Source organism: Scophthalmus maximus, chromosome 12, assembly GCF_022379125.1.
Source record: "Scophthalmus maximus strain ysfricsl-2021 chromosome 12, ASM2237912v1, whole genome shotgun sequence".
Lineage (NCBI taxonomy): Eukaryota > Metazoa > Chordata > Actinopteri > Pleuronectiformes > Scophthalmidae > Scophthalmus > Scophthalmus maximus.
Genome location: NC_061526.1, coordinates 10,225,001 through 10,240,000, shown reverse-complemented (window position 1 = coordinate 10,240,000; position 15,000 = coordinate 10,225,001). Strand labels below are relative to the sequence as shown.

General features: G+C 48.0%; 2 protein-coding genes and 1 long non-coding RNA gene across 6 annotated transcripts in view; 2 read left to right on the top strand and 1 right to left on the bottom strand.

Moving 5' to 3' along the window:
• Positions 1-4,951, top strand: part of LOC118290431 (mucin-5AC) — a 6,978-nt gene extending 2,027 nt beyond the window's left edge. Inside the window, exons 2-7 of the mRNA XM_035618111.2 lie at positions 291-808; positions 2,683-2,877; positions 2,968-3,063; positions 3,256-3,403; positions 4,102-4,257; positions 4,351-4,951. Coding sequence (XP_035474004.2) covers positions 293-808; positions 2,683-2,877; positions 2,968-3,063; positions 3,256-3,403; positions 4,102-4,257; positions 4,351-4,394 — 1,155 coding nt within the window. The 5' untranslated portion in view covers positions 291-292 and the 3' untranslated portion in view covers positions 4,395-4,951. The remainder of the gene's footprint in view (positions 1-290; positions 809-2,682; positions 2,878-2,967; positions 3,064-3,255; positions 3,404-4,101; positions 4,258-4,350) is intronic.
• Positions 4,952-5,160: 209 nt separating this feature from the next.
• LOC118290493 lies at positions 5,161-6,148 on the bottom strand. Its single transcript, XR_007031769.1, has 2 exons — positions 5,798-6,148; positions 5,161-5,372 (listed from the first exon to the last, which is right to left on the bottom strand). It is a non-coding gene; the product is annotated as an uncharacterized LOC118290493 (long non-coding RNA).
• Positions 6,149-7,438: 1,290 nt separating this feature from the next.
• arhgef40 (Rho guanine nucleotide exchange factor (GEF) 40) overlaps positions 7,439-15,000 on the top strand; it is a 32,307-nt gene continuing 24,745 nt past the window's right edge. For 3 of the 4 annotated variants that reach the window (XM_035617909.2, XM_035617893.2, XM_035617885.2), the window contains exon 1: positions 7,440-7,623. In XM_035617909.2, coding sequence (XP_035473802.2) covers positions 7,621-7,623 — 3 coding nt within the window. In that variant the 5' untranslated portion in view covers positions 7,440-7,620. Of the gene's footprint in view, positions 7,624-15,000 lie in introns of all 4 variants that reach the window. The other variant, XM_035617901.2, reaches the window with a different exon arrangement.

Below are 15,000 nucleotides of genomic sequence, written 5' to 3'. Positions count from 1 at the left end.
GCTCCTCCATATATGGTTACTTCTGATTAAAAAACAAGATGGCGCTGAACAAAAAGTCAAGGCTTCATAGATCAGATCATAAACCAGTGAGACAATACTTTGTCTTATGGTGCAGAACTAAACATTACAAACATTCTTTTTGAATGAAAACGACCTGTGTTAAATTAGGACCATCTATAATAAGTCTTAATCAGCCTTGGTCCAGTTAATAAAAGAACTGTTAACTATTTTATCACCACTGCGACACTGGAAACCCGAAGTTGTTTAACTGTGATCTCACTCTGCTCTAGACATGGACAACAGACCGCTGCTCTTCATCCTGTGGGTGGCGCTGTCCTGCACGTTCACCACCTCCTCTGCCAATACATCAGCTGCACCCACTGCAACCACCAACAACGTGACATCACCGATGACACACACCGTGACATCACCGATGACACACACCGTGACATCACCGATGACACACACCGTGACATCACCGATGACACACAACGTGACATCACCGATGACACACACCGTGACATCACCGATGACACACAACGTGACATCACCGATGACACACACCGTGACATCACCGATGACACACAACGTGACATCAGCGATGACACACAACGTGACATCAGCGATGACACACACCGTGACATCACCGATGACACACAACGTGACATCACAGACGACACACACCGTGACATCCCCGACGACACACAACATGACATCACCGACGACACACAACATGACATCACCGACGACACACAACATGACATCAGCTCCCCAACTGACTGTTAACACCACAGTGGAAACTCTTGATGTGAGTAATGTCAAAAACCAAATACCTGAGACATTCTACTGACTCTTGACTCATCTTCTCTCTGGACTCGTCCTCTCTGGACTCTTCCTCTTCTCAGGACTCTTGACTCTTCCTCCTCTCTGGACTCTTCACTCGTCCTCCTCTCTGGACTCTTAACTCTTCCTCCTCTCTGGACTCTTCCTCCTCTCTGGACTTGTCCTCTCTGGACTCTTCCTCCTCTCTGGATTCTTGACTCGTCCTCTCTGGACTCTTCACTCGTCCTCCTCTCTGGACTCTTGACTCGTCCTCCTCTCTGGACTCTTCCTCCTCTCTGGACTTGTCCTCTCTGGACTCTTCCTCCTCTCTGGATTCTTGACTCGTCCTCTCTGGACTCTGGACTTGTCCTCCTCTCTGGACTCTTGACTCGTCCTCCTCTCTGGACTCTTCCTCCTCTCTGGATTCGGCCTCCTCTCTGGACTCGTCCTCTCTGGACTCTTGACTCGTCCTCCTCTCTGGACTCTTCCTCCTCTCTGGACTCTTCCTCCTCTCTGGACTCTTGACTCGTCCTCTCTGGACTCTGGACTCTTCCTCCTCTTTGGACTCTTGACTCGTCCTCCTCTCTGGACTCGTCTTCTCTGGACTCTTCCTCCTCTCTGGACTCTGGACTCGTCCTCCTCTCTGGACTCTTCCTCCTATCTGGACTCTGGACTCGTCCTCCTCTCTGGACTCTGGACTCGTCCTCCTCTCTGGACTCTTCCTCCTCTCTGGACTCTGGACTGGTCCTCCTCTCTGGACTGGTCCTCCTCTCTGGACTCTGGACTCGTCCTCCTCTCTGGACTCTTCCTCCTCTCTGGACTCTGGACTCGGCCTCCTCTCTTGACTCGTCCTCTCTGGACTCTTGACTCGTCCTCCTCTCTGGACTCTTCCTCCTCTCTGGACTCTTCCTCCTCTCTGGACTCTTGACTCGTCCTCTCTGGACTCTGGACTCTTCCTCCTCTTTGGACTCTTGACTCGTCCTCCTCTCTGGACTCGTCTTCTCTGGACTCTTCCTCCTCTCTGGACTCGTCCTCCTCTCTGGACTCTTCCTCCTCTCTGGACTCTGGACTGGTCCTCCTCTCTGGACTCTGGACTGGTCCTCCTCTCTGGACTCTTGACTCGTCCTCCTCTCTGGACTCTTCCTCCTCTCTGGACTCTGGACTGGTCCTCCTCTCTGGACTCTGGACTCGTCCTCCCCTCTGGACTCTTGACTCGTCCTCTCTGGACTCTTCACTCTTCCTCCTCTCTGGACTCTGGACTGGTCCTCCTCTCTGGACTCTGGACTGGTCCTCCTCTCTGGACTCTTGACTCGTCCTCCTCTCTGGACTCTTCCTCCTCTCTGGACTCTGGACTGGTCCTCCTCTCTGGACTCTGGACTCGTCCTCCTCTCTGGACTCTTGACTCGTCCTCCTCTCTGGACTCTTCCTCCTCTCTGGACTCTGGACTGGTCCTCCTCTCTGGAATCTGGACTCGTCCTCCCCTCTGGACTCTTGACTCGTCCTCTCTGGACTCTTCACTCTTCCTCCTCTCTGGACTCTGGACTGGTCCTCCTCTCTGGACTCTGGACTCGTCCTCCTCTCTGGACTCTTGACTCGTCCTCCTCTCTGGACTCTTCCTCCTCTTTGGACTCTGGACTGGTCCTCCTCTCTGGACTCTGGACTCGTTCTCCTCTCTGGAATCTGGACTCGTCCTCCCCTCTGGACTCTTGACTCGTCCTCTCTGGACTCTTCACTCTTCCTCCTCTCACCAATTCATTGTCATCTTTATATGTGGTGTATGTATCTTGAGAATGGGGTTAGGGGTTTGACTCAGGACTGAACTCCAGCTGAATGTCTCTGTTCTGGTGTTGACCTCTGCAGACTCCTGTTTCTAATACGGGATGTGGGACCGAGCAGCTCTGCGCCTCCGAGCCGTCCAACTGCGACCCGTCCACAGGAGCGTCTTGTTTCTTTTTTTCTGCCAAACAGCAGCCGGGCAGTCAGAACCTTGAGTTTTCCCTCTCAGGAGAGTCCGAAGGCTACATCGCTGCCACCTTGTCACCTGACGCCACATTGGTACGTCACCTGTCACTCGCTCATCGAGTCTAACCCAGCAACAGTCACCTGCGGCTCTTTGTTTCAAGTCATCTGTGTTTTGCTCCTCAGGGAGATAACGACCCAACCTACATCTGTGCAAACAACAACAGTTTTGTTCAATTCTTCAGCACCGTCCTGGTCAATGGCTCGCTGACCCAGACAGAGGTGAGTTCAGATGAAGATGTACTGAACAGAAACGGTACAGTTAATGCTTTAATCAATATGCACAAAAAGTCACATACCATTTCTCACCAGCTGCTCAAGCCAACGTTACATCACACTTTGCATGGTGTATGAATATTGGCTCCATGAACACAACCCTGACAACTCATCCTCTTCTTTGTCTTTGCTCGGCAGCTGAGCGTGAACTCTGTGAAGGGAAAGGTCAACGGAAAGAAGATCCAGTGCACGTTTACCGCCACTGTTCCAAACTCAGCAACTAGACGACCTAGAGGAGCACCAACGGATGCAGCAATCTTAATCTCCACTGGAGCTTTCAACAACAGTAAGCAAACATATGAATGACACACACTCACACATCATCTGCACTTTCAACAGTCCATTCAACAACGTTTTCATTTTAAAACAGAACCAACGTATCAGTTTTAATCCCTGTCTATACGAACATAGCTGAAAACGTATCACATGACCATTCAGGTCCAACGAGCATGTGCGTAACAGTGTCGACAGGAAGCAGATTGTCTACTTTGCAGTTAGTTGCTTACTGTACTTACAGAAAATATTACAGACGTGAAGCACCAACAATGAAAAGTACCGGCAGGGATTGTTACTGACTGTTACTGACAGGTAGCGTGAGCAACGCTTTGCCTTAATAATAATAATAATAATATATTGAATTCATAAGGTTTTCAAGTACCCAAAGCATTCGGCCTTCAACGCCGATAGACAAGTCCTGACTGATAAGAACCAATCAGGAAGCGAATGCAGGCTTCATCGTTTTCCAAACATCTTACTTTTCACCGTCCACGCGACGATGCTTCAATGGAGTTTCCAAACTAAAACAGGGCGAGCAGCGTTTCCAAACTTCTTTGTTTTAGGAGAACAGAGACTCCGGAGCAGCAGCGATGCGTTTTAAAAAAGTGGAAGTAGCCCCGTGTCACAGAGACGGTCACGGATTATATTTTAATATTTTGTCATGTTATGAACACGAGTGACCTTTCTGTCTTTTTCTTGTTTGCTCAGATTCTGGGACTCTGGGATCCCCGACCGCTAAATTTAGCAGCGACGTTGTAAACCTGTCAAATCCCAACACCACCGTCACCAATCAGCTTTCCACCAACACCACCAGCTCCCCCACTACGGCTCACGCCATCACGTTCCAGCAAACCCTGATGCAGGGTGAGTGTCTGGGGAAAACATAACCCTCTGAACCAGAGCCACGTTGGTATCTCAGCTCATAACTGTGTTTCTGTTCTGCTTCCTCACCTTCAGTTCTGCTGATCTCTGTGGGCGCGCTCAGTCTGGCCCTGGTTTGAGGAAAACCAAACCTCCACGCTTCAAGAAAAGAAATCCCCAACTTTCCTTTCCATTTACTGTATATATGCTACTTAATATTCATCTAAAACAAGACACTGTACATTCCAGATGATTAGGATCATGAAGAATTGTATATCTACTCACTTCAAGTGAATGTAGGCTGGATTGTGGGAGGTCACGTCTGTTGTAGAAGCTGACCTTCACCTACAGAGGTCTCACTCCCCGACAACCTCCGGAGGCGTCACACTCACCCGTTTCTCAGGAACAATGTTGTTCTCTACGTCTGTCACACACAATGAAGCCAGAAGGTGGCAGATGTGTGCTGTTAGTCTCTTTACTTGTAAATGTCTGTACTGTACATGATTAAATCATGTTTTTAAAATGAAGCAGAATGAAAATGAATGTCTGTGTGTGTGCGTGCGCACAAAGGCACATGCAAATGAGCCGTTGCAGATAAAGAACACTACATATGATAAAAAATATTGTTAATTATTTTTTTAGCATATTGCATTATGTAACGAAGGAGTTTATTTTTCAAATAAACATTAAATTTTAACGGATTGTGACTGTGCTGATGTTTGGTCTGAATCTGAAACTGAACAGGTTGTCCAATCACCTGCCTGATCTTCACACAATATACACACATACATATACGTGTATATATATTTAGCTAAATAGAGGCCAATATATAATCAATAATAAGCCAGACACAGAAGTATCCAACAAAATGTGTAGTATGGTGCCAGACGATTGGACTACTGTACATTATAATATAGATTAATATTGTAAATAAGATCTATTGACAGAAGTGAACAAACTTAATAAATGAGATGCAAACAGTGAAATATCATTTTGGATGAATACACATATGAATATAAGGCCTGAGTGATATGGCCTATAAAGAACTTGCAATAAACAATAAATACCTCCATATTTTGAAAAATCTCCACTTCAATCATTGATGATTCAAGCAGTCGCTGTAACATAATGAAACATGAGAACTTTATTAATGGTTTGCATTGGAACAATTTAAAACTTGCATGAAAATCCAAAACAGCAAATGAGAGTTGTCAGTGCTGTAACTCTAACCCTGATTATTTAAACACTATATAAAATATTTTAAAAAACACAAATATGACAATATAAGAACTGCAAAATTATATATTATGTTCATTTTTGTGTTTGTGTGCAATTAGTTGCCCATTATTGTTGACAAATTGCAGCATGGCACTAATATTATGTACATTTTTTAATCTTATTCCCTTCATGTGTATGGTTTTATGGTTCTTATAATGTTGTATTTGTGTGACTGATGCTCTCTCACAGATGAATAAAGTTATTTGAATTGAACTGTTTTGCATTAGCTTGACGAGGTTCCGCTCGTCTGACGCTGTAACTGTACCTGAGACATTATTGATTATGAAAAGTAACTGAGTACATTTACAGATTCTACACAAACTGAACATTAGTAGAACTGTTGAATTAGCTTTAGCTTTAGCTCGGTGTCTGTAGCTACTTTAGCTGGAGCTTGGTCTGGTGTTCAAAGTGCCGTGCCTAGCCTAGCCTAGCCTAGCTAACGCTAGCTCAGCTTGGAGGCTGGAGGACACGGTTGTATTTAGCTACATTAGCTCGCAGCTAACAGCTGATAGCCACCGTGAGCAGGGTTTTGGTTCACGTGTCGTTGAAAAGACGTTTAGAGTAAAAGCGGCTCTAAAGTTTAGACGTCGACTTCTCAAGTGAGTCGACCATTCGGATCTCACCGGTCACTGTTCCGGGATGTTTCCGGGAAACTTCCGGTTCTTTCCGGTTCCTTCCGAAACGGATGTTGAACCGACGACGTTTTCCCCAAAACAAACATGGTTTACCGGAAGTGACTTTTTTTTCTTCATTTTATTTTAAATAAACTTTATTTAAATTAACATATTACAAACACAAGGCTCACATAGTGCACGTCACATTTTGTTATGTAATAACAAGTCAACTACCTCCTACAGAAATATATTATTATTATTATTAACTTAAACAATTCAGGTATTAAGGTATCATATAATGTAAAAACAACAGCAGTAATGGTAATGATAAAAATAATTTAGGCAATAAATTACATCAATTCAAATATCGGGATTTATGTATATAATATTTGGCAATTATGATGATGTTATTGATTAAAAATTCCTTTTTTTTGTTTTCTAGAATTACACCTAATTGAGTATTTTTAAAAGAAAAGAAATCTTTGTTCATGGATTTTCATTTAATTTGATTTCAATAATGAACGAACAACTAGACGCTCACATCGCTGCACCGCCGCCGTTCCAACACAGGGGGGCGCTGTTGTATTACCACCGACTGACGCCATGTTAAAGGTTAAATTTAGCATCGTCATGGTAACCAGCGTGACACCGTTCTGGTTCGGTGAAGCTCGGAGAGAAAGTGACGTCATGTGCTTTTGTTTTCACCAGAGAAAAGATGTGAACATGTTTCCACTGCAAGTTCACTGAGCACATGATATTATTATTATTATTTATTATTATTATTATTATTATTATTATTATTATTATTATTATTATTATTATTATTATTATTATTATTATATAACATAATGTTATGAAGACATTGTTTTAAAACGATCAATGACTTGGTAAATCCTTTGCTCCAATTTGGGATATTAAACTTATTTTATTCTATTTTTGATAATTATTATTATTAAGGGTTATTTCAGGACTGCATCTGTTTAATGGTCTGTGACCATTAACATAATAGTTGTGTCTTTATTCCAACGTCATGTGCGTCTCTCTGTATCATTTATTATTTTATTTAATGTTCTGGTCCATCTATAAACATGAAGTATGATCCTCACATGGTTCAAAACATTTACAATAATTACATCAACGACCGAATAACAGAACTTCAGGTTCTGGTGAGAGGCGGCAGTTTGTGGTCTGTTCATCCGAGCTGCTCGTGGAGGAAGAGATGGAAAGTTTGAGAGCAGAGCGGGACTGTGGGGCTCTTGTGACGGGAGGGGGGAGGGGGGGGGGCGTGCGTGGGACCGCCGGATAGGGAAGGAAAATAAAACCCAGCTTCAGGACATTCCCAGGCTTGAGAGAAGAGAGAGAGAAAGTCCAGGGAAGAGCAGATTCGACTGGGAACCGAGCGGAGCATGTGGACCGAGAGCAGGCGAACAGGAGCCGAGGAGCATGTTGGGAAATCCTGACTGAGTGAAGAACCATGGTGAGTCCAGACAACTATGGAGGGAAGTTAGTTCAACTTTCTGACGAGGACCAGACTGTTTCTGCTCACGTGACACAAACATATGGACTCAGAGTTCTGACCTGATCCATGTGACATCATCTTTTGACTTTAATGTACTTTATGATCAATTCTAACGTTTACATCGATTCATATGGACTTTGACTTGTTTCATCCAACACCACATTCACTTCTCACAAACTGCTGCATCTGATTTGACAGATATGATACAGATGATGATTGTTGTTTTGTGACGCTGGTGATTTCTTCTGCCTGATGAGAACATTGAGAGGCTGCAGACACAGAAGCACAGACAGAAAAGAAATAGGAATAAGAGGAGTGTGTTCTTGTCAGGGTGGAGCAGCTGGGCGGAGAGAGGGAGAAGTGAGTGTAATAAAAGAGGAGGGAAACGCTTCTTGTTATTTTAGGAGACTTGGACGAAGCAGCGGTGGTTTTCAGTGACGCCGCATTTTCCACATTGGACCTTTGGAGAAAAGTGGAGAGAGAGAAAAAGTGGAAAAAGCAGGAACAAGGGATGGCATGGACCATCAGAACCAGCAGGGAAAGACTCATATGATATACATTACATTATTATTAGAATATCTCCTGTAACAACAGATTCATAAGAGCCAACAAACAACATGAAGATGAATGAATGTGTTCATTGATACTGGAAACGTGCTGCTAACGCACACACATAGGTGTTAGACTGTATCAGCACACACACACACACACACACACACACACACACACACACACACACAGTGTTCCTATGCCAAGAATGTGGCGGAGGGATTTTCCACTCCCTCTGTCTGCTGCGCTCTGCGGAGACGCAACAGTCCAGACGAGTGAGTGTGTTTGTTTTCTGATGCTTGGACGACATCTTATTTTTAGTTGAAGTTATGTACATGTTTGTACAGTACGTTGACCTACTGTACTGCAGGTCAGGTTGGATCCTACAGGAAGAGTTAGAGAAGGAAATGAGTCTCGGCTCTTTTCCTTCTCTTCTCTGTTCACTTTCTTCTTCCTCCCGTTTCTTCTTCCTGTTTCTTCTTCATGTTTCATCTTCCTCTTTTTTCTTCCTCCCTCTTCCTCCTGTTTCTTCTTCCTGTTTCTTCTTCCTCCCTCTTCCTCCCGTTTCTTCTTCCTGTTTCTTCTTCCTCCCTCTTCCTCCTGTTTCTTCTTCCTGTTTCTTCCTCTCGTTTCTTCTTCCTGTTTCTTCTTCATGTTTCTTCTTCCTCCCTCTTCCTCCTGTTTCTTCTTCCTGTTTCTTCCTCCCGTTTCTTCTTCCTGTTTCTTCTTCCTGTTTCTTCTTCCTCCCTCTTCCTCCCGTTTCTTCTTCCTGTTTCTTCTTCCTCCCTCTTCCTCCCGCTTCTTCCTGTTTCTTCTTCCTGTCACCTTCTCCTGTTTCTTCTTCCTGTTTCTTCTTCCTCCCTCTTCCTCTTGTTTCTTCCTCCTGTTTCTTCTTCCTCCCTCTTCTTCCTGTGTCTTCTTCCTCCCTCTTCTTCCTGTTTCTTCCTCCTGTTTCTTCTTCCTGTTTCTTCCTCCTGGTTCTTCTTCCTGTTTCTTCTTCCTCCCTCTTCCTCCTGTTTCTTCTTCCTGTTTCTTCTTCCTCCCTCTTCCTCCTTTTTTCCTCCTGTTTCTTCTTCCTGTTTCTTCCTCCTGGTTCTTCTTCCTGTTTCTTCTTCCTCCCTCTTCCTCCTGTTTCTTCTTCCTGTTTCTTCTTCCTCCCTCTTCCTCCTGTTTCTTCCTCCTGTTTCTTCTTCCTGTTTCTTCTTCCTCCCTCCTCCTCCTGTTTCTTCTTCCTGTTTCTTCTTCCTCCCTCTTCTTCCTGTTTCTTCCTCCCGTTTCTTCTTCCTGTTTCTTCTTCCTGTTTCTTCTTCCTCCCTCTTCCTCCGTTTCTTCTTCCTGTTTCTTCTTCCTCCCTCTTCCTCCTGCTTCTTCCCGTTTCTTCTTCCTGTTTCTTCTTCCTCCCTCTTCCTCCCGTTTCTTCTTCCTGTTTCTTCTTCCTCCCTCTTCCTCCCGCTTCTTCCTGTTTCTTCTTCCTCTCACCTTCTCCTGTTTCTTCTTCCTGTTTCTTCTTCCTCCCTCTTCCTCCTGTTTCTTCCTCCTGTTTCTTCTTCCTCCCTCTTCCTCCTGTTTCTTCCTCCTGTTTCTTCTTCCTCCCTCTTCTTCCTGTGTCTTCTTCCTCCTGTTTCTTCTTCCTGTTTCTTCCTCCTGGTTCTTCTTCCTGTTTCTTCTTCTTCCCTCTTCCTCCTGTTTCTTCTTCCTGTTTCTTCTTCCTCCCTCTTCCTCCTGTTTCTTCTTCCAGTTTCTTCTTCCTCCCTCTTCCTCCTGTTTCTTCCTCCTGTTTCTTCTTCCTGTTTCTTCTTCCTCCCTCTTCCTCTAGTCACTCCCTCTGTTCTCTTCTTTTCTTTCTCTGTGCGACGAGAGGCCGTCATCTGGTTTCCATCATGGCTGCTGCTCTCGTTTCCCATGGATCTCTCCCTCTACTCAACTCTTCCTCCTCCTCCTCTTCCTCCCTCTTTCTGTCGGAGGCCTCACTAGGTTTGTTTCCATCCAGAGCTCTATATTCCTGCTGTATTCAAGTCTTCTCTCTGTTTTCTCTCTGTGTCCAGCGTCTGTTCTTCTGTTTCCGTCTACGTACAGAGAGAAAGACAGGAAGTGTGACGCTCAGTGACTCTGTTTTCAACGCTTTTCTGTTGACTCAACATCCACAGGATGTAAATATCTCTTGTTCTTTTTGTTCTCATGTTCTGAAAGAGGAGAAAGTGAATTTACAACTAAAGTTCCTGAAGAGGAGTTTTACATGAGAGGCTCCTTTTGTCTGCGAGTCTGAAAAGAAAATCTCATTTACAAATGTCATCAGCACTGTGTCTGATGTCATTGGTCCTCTCAACCTTTGACCCAGGCAGCACATGTCTTAGCTCTGATGCTGAAAACAACATTTAAGAAGGATTTTGTGGTTTGGTGGAGAAGCAGCATCACTCTTCTTCTCTTCAGCGCAGTGGAGCGATTCTTCTTCCATTCTGTGACTTTGACGCAATCCTGTATCCGGTCGCAGGAGAGATTCCGTGTGGACGGAGCTGCTTCAGGCCACATGGAGTCAGATTTTTATATTTTCTTCTACTGTCAGTCTGACGACACAAGAGTAAAATATCATCACACAGACCAGACGACCAGTTTCTAGTCATGACTGTAACTTAGTGTTGGATTAACTCCTCTCGTCTCATCTGCTGACGTCTCGCCTCACAGACCCTCGAAGCTCCTGCTGTGAATTTACTAGTCAACCAGAAACTGTTTGAACCTTTACAACTACCTCACCTCCAACACGTACATATGCAACACTCTGCCGTCTGCCACACACACGTCTGCCACACACACGTCTGCAACACTCTGCCGTCTGCCACACACACGTCTGCAACACACACGTCTGCAACACGCACGTCTGCAACACGCTGCCGTCTGCCACACACACGTCTGCCACACACACGTCTGCAACACTCTGCCGTCTGCCACACACACGTCTGCAACACACACGTCTGCAACACGCACGTCTGCAACACGCTGCCGTCTTCCACACACACGTCTGCAACACACACGTCTGCAACACGCTGCCGTCTGCCACACACACGTCTGCAACACACACGTCTGCAACACGCACGTCTGCAACACGCTGCCGTCTGCCACACACACGTCTGCAACACACACGTCTGCAACACGCACGTCTGCAACACGCTGCCGTCTGCCACACACACGTCTGCAACACTGCCGTCTGCCACACACACGTCTGCAACACGCACGTCTGCAACACGCTGCCGTCTGCCACACACACGTCTGCAACACGCACGTCTGCAACACGCTGCCGTCTGCCACACACGTCTGCAACATGCACGTCTGCAACACGCTGCCGTCTGCAACACTCTGCCGTCTGCAACACGCACGTCTGTAACACGCTGCCGTCTGCAACACTCTGCCGTCTGCAACACGCACGTCTGCAACACGCTGCCGTCTGCAACACGCTGCCGTCTGCAACACGCACATCTGCAACACGCTGCCGTCTGCAACACGCACATCTGCAACATGCACGTCTGCAACACGCTGCCTTCTGCAACACTCTGCCGTCTGCAACACGCACGTCTGCAACACTCTGACGTCTGCAACACTCTGCCCGTCTGCAACACGCACATCTGCAACACTCTGCCGTCTGCAACACTCTGCCGTCTGCAACACTCTGCCGTCTGCAACACGCACGTCTGCAACACTCTGCCCGTCTGCAACACGCACATCTGCAACACTCTGCCGTCTGCAACACTCTGCCGTCTGCAACACTCTGCCATCTGCAACACTCTGCCGTCTGCAACACGCACGTCTGCAACATGCTGCCGTCTGCAACACTCTGCCGTCTGCAACATGCACGTCTGCAACACACACGTCTGCAACACGCACGTCTGCAACACGCTGCCGTCTGCCACACACACGTCTGCAACACACACGTCTGCAACACGCACGTCTGCAACACGCTGCCGTCTGCCACACACACGTCTGCAACACGCACGTCTGCAACACGCTGCCGTCTGCCACAGTCTGCCATCTGCAACACGCACGTCTGCAACACGCTGCCGTCTGCAACACTCTGCCGTCTGCAACAGGCACGTCTGCAACACGCTGCCGTCTGCAACACGCTACCGTCTGCAACACGCACATCTGCAACACGCTGCCGTCTGCAACACTCTGCCGTCTGCAACACGCACGTCTGCAACACGCTGCCGTCTGCAACACGCTGCCGTCTGCAACACGCACATCTGCAACACGCACGTCTGCAACACGCTGCCTTCTGCAACACTCTGCCGTCTGCAACACGCACGTCTGCAACACTCTGCCGTCTGCAACACTCTGCCCGTCTGCAACACGCACATCTGCAACACTCTGCCGTCTGCAACACTCTGCCGTCTCCAACACTCTGCCGTCTGCAACACGCACGTCTGCAACACGCACGTCTGCAACACGATGCCGTCTGCAACACTCTGCCATCTGCAACATGCACGTCTGCAACACGCAAGTCTGCAACACTCTGCCGTCTGCAACACGCACGTCTGCAACACGCAAGTCTGCAACACGCACGTCAGCAACGCGCAATTCTGCAACACTCTGCCATCTGCAACACGCACGTCTGCAACACGCTGCCGTCTGCAACAGTCTGCCGTCTGCAACACGCACGTCTACAACACGCACGTCTGCAACACGCACGTCTGCAACACGCACGTCTACAACACTCTGCCGTCTGCAACACGCACGTCTACAACACGCGCGTCTGCAACACGCACGTCTGCAACATGCTGCTGTCTGCGACACGCAGGTCTGCAACATGCTGCTGTCTGCAACACGCAGGTCTGCAACATGCACGTCTGCAACACGCACGTCTGCAACATGCACGTCTGCAACATGCTGCTGTCTGCAACACGCAGGTCTGCAACATGCTGCTGTCTGCAAAATGCTGCTGTCTGCAACACGCAGGTCTGCAACATGCTGCTGTCTGCAACACGCACGTCTGCAAAGAGCTGCTGTCTGCAATATGCTGCTGTCTGCAACACGCACGTCTTTAACACACTTCAAATCATTCTTCTCATGATGCACATTTATAGAGTCGGGAGGATTCACTGCACGTAAAAGTATTGATTTAGCTTCTAGATGTTGGTCCTTTTTTTGCATCATATTCTTTTCAGTAAATCTCTTATAGAGAAGTTTTATAACTGATCCAGTTGTTTAATATGTGGCGTTACATCGTACAACACTGATATTATATATAACAGAAGAACAGAGTTACAATGTAAAACACTGATATTATAGAAGTGATCTGTTTTCTAGTTTTCAGGCCGTGGTTCCGCCCTGTACTTTTCTCTTTGGTGAATAAACGTATCTGGACTTGGATTGAATACTTTGCTTGTTTGTACTTTAGAGTTTTTTTCTCAATACCTTCTAGTTTTTGATAGTCACTGTTTCCTTTGTAGCTTCAACCACAACCCCCCTGAAATCTAAACCTCTGTTGAACTCAGCTCGTCTTCTTCCATGAAGCTCATTCCCTCCTGGCTCCTCACTCCCTCTTCTGCAGCCGCTCTTTTCCTTTTCCGTACACTCTGTTCTCCCTCTCTGGTTTTCCTACTGTTCTATCCATCCCTCAGTTATTGTATTGGTGTGTGTGGAAGAGAATCCCGTCATAATCATTGTCAGATGACATTCAGAGTCGGGTGGAGGTGAAACAAAGAGAAACGATCGAGGGAAACGCAGAGGGAGTTTGTGGGAACAGAGGATGAAACTGAGGAGGACACACAGAGAAGCAGATGTGAGGAGGAGGGAGGAGACGAGGAGGGAGGAGACGAGGAGGAGGGAGGAGAGGAGGAGGAGGAGAGGAGGAGGGGAGGAGGGGAAGAGGAGGGAGGAGAGGAGGAGGGAGGAGACGAGGAGGAGGAGGAGGAGAGGAGGAGGGAGGAGAGGAGGAGGAGAGGAGAGGAGGAGAGGAGGAGGGGAGGAGGAGGGAGGAGAGGAGGAGAGGAGAGGAGGCGAGGAGGAGGAGGAGGAGGAGAGGAGGAGGGAGGAGACGAGGAGGAGGAGGAGAGGAGAGGAGGCGAGGAGGAGGAGGAGGAGGAGAGGAGGAAGGAGGAGACGAGGAGGAGGGAGGAGAGGAGGAGGAGGAGAGGAGGAGGGAGGAGAGGAGGAGAGGAGGAGGGGAGGAGGGGAGGAGGAGGGAGGAGAGGAGGAGAGGAGGAGGGAGGAGAGGAGGAGAGGAGGAGGGGAGGAGGAGAGGAGGAGGGAGGAGACGAGGAGGAGGAGGAGGAGAGGAGGAAGGAGGAGAGGAGGAGGAGGAGAGGAGGAGGGAGGAGAGGAGGAGAGGAGGAGGGAGGAGAGGAGGAGGAGGAGAGGAGGAGGGAGGAGAGGAGGAGAGGAGGAGGAGGAGGGAGGAGAGGAGGAGAGGGGAGGAGGGGAGGAGGAGGAGGAGGAGAGGAGGAGGGAGGAGACGAGGAGGAGGAGGAGAGGAGAGGAGGAGAGGAGGAGGAGGAGAGGAGGAGGGAGGAGAGGAGGAGAGGAGGAGGAGGAAGGAGGAGGAGGAGAGGAGGCGAGGGGGAGAGGGAGTTCGGAGGAGGAGGCGGGAGGAGGGTCGAGGAGTGCGGGAGGGCTTCAGGTGTTCGGCGAGGCGGGGGGGCGCTGAGGTGTGGGGGGGGGGAGGTAGGAGGGGGTTCGTCGCGGGTTGGGAGGGGTTGTGCGTGTCTTCTTGGAGGAGGCGGGTCTTCGTGGTGTTTCTGGGAGGGTGGTGCGGGGCGTTCGTCTGTTGGGGGTCTGGAGTGTGGATTATCGTCTTGT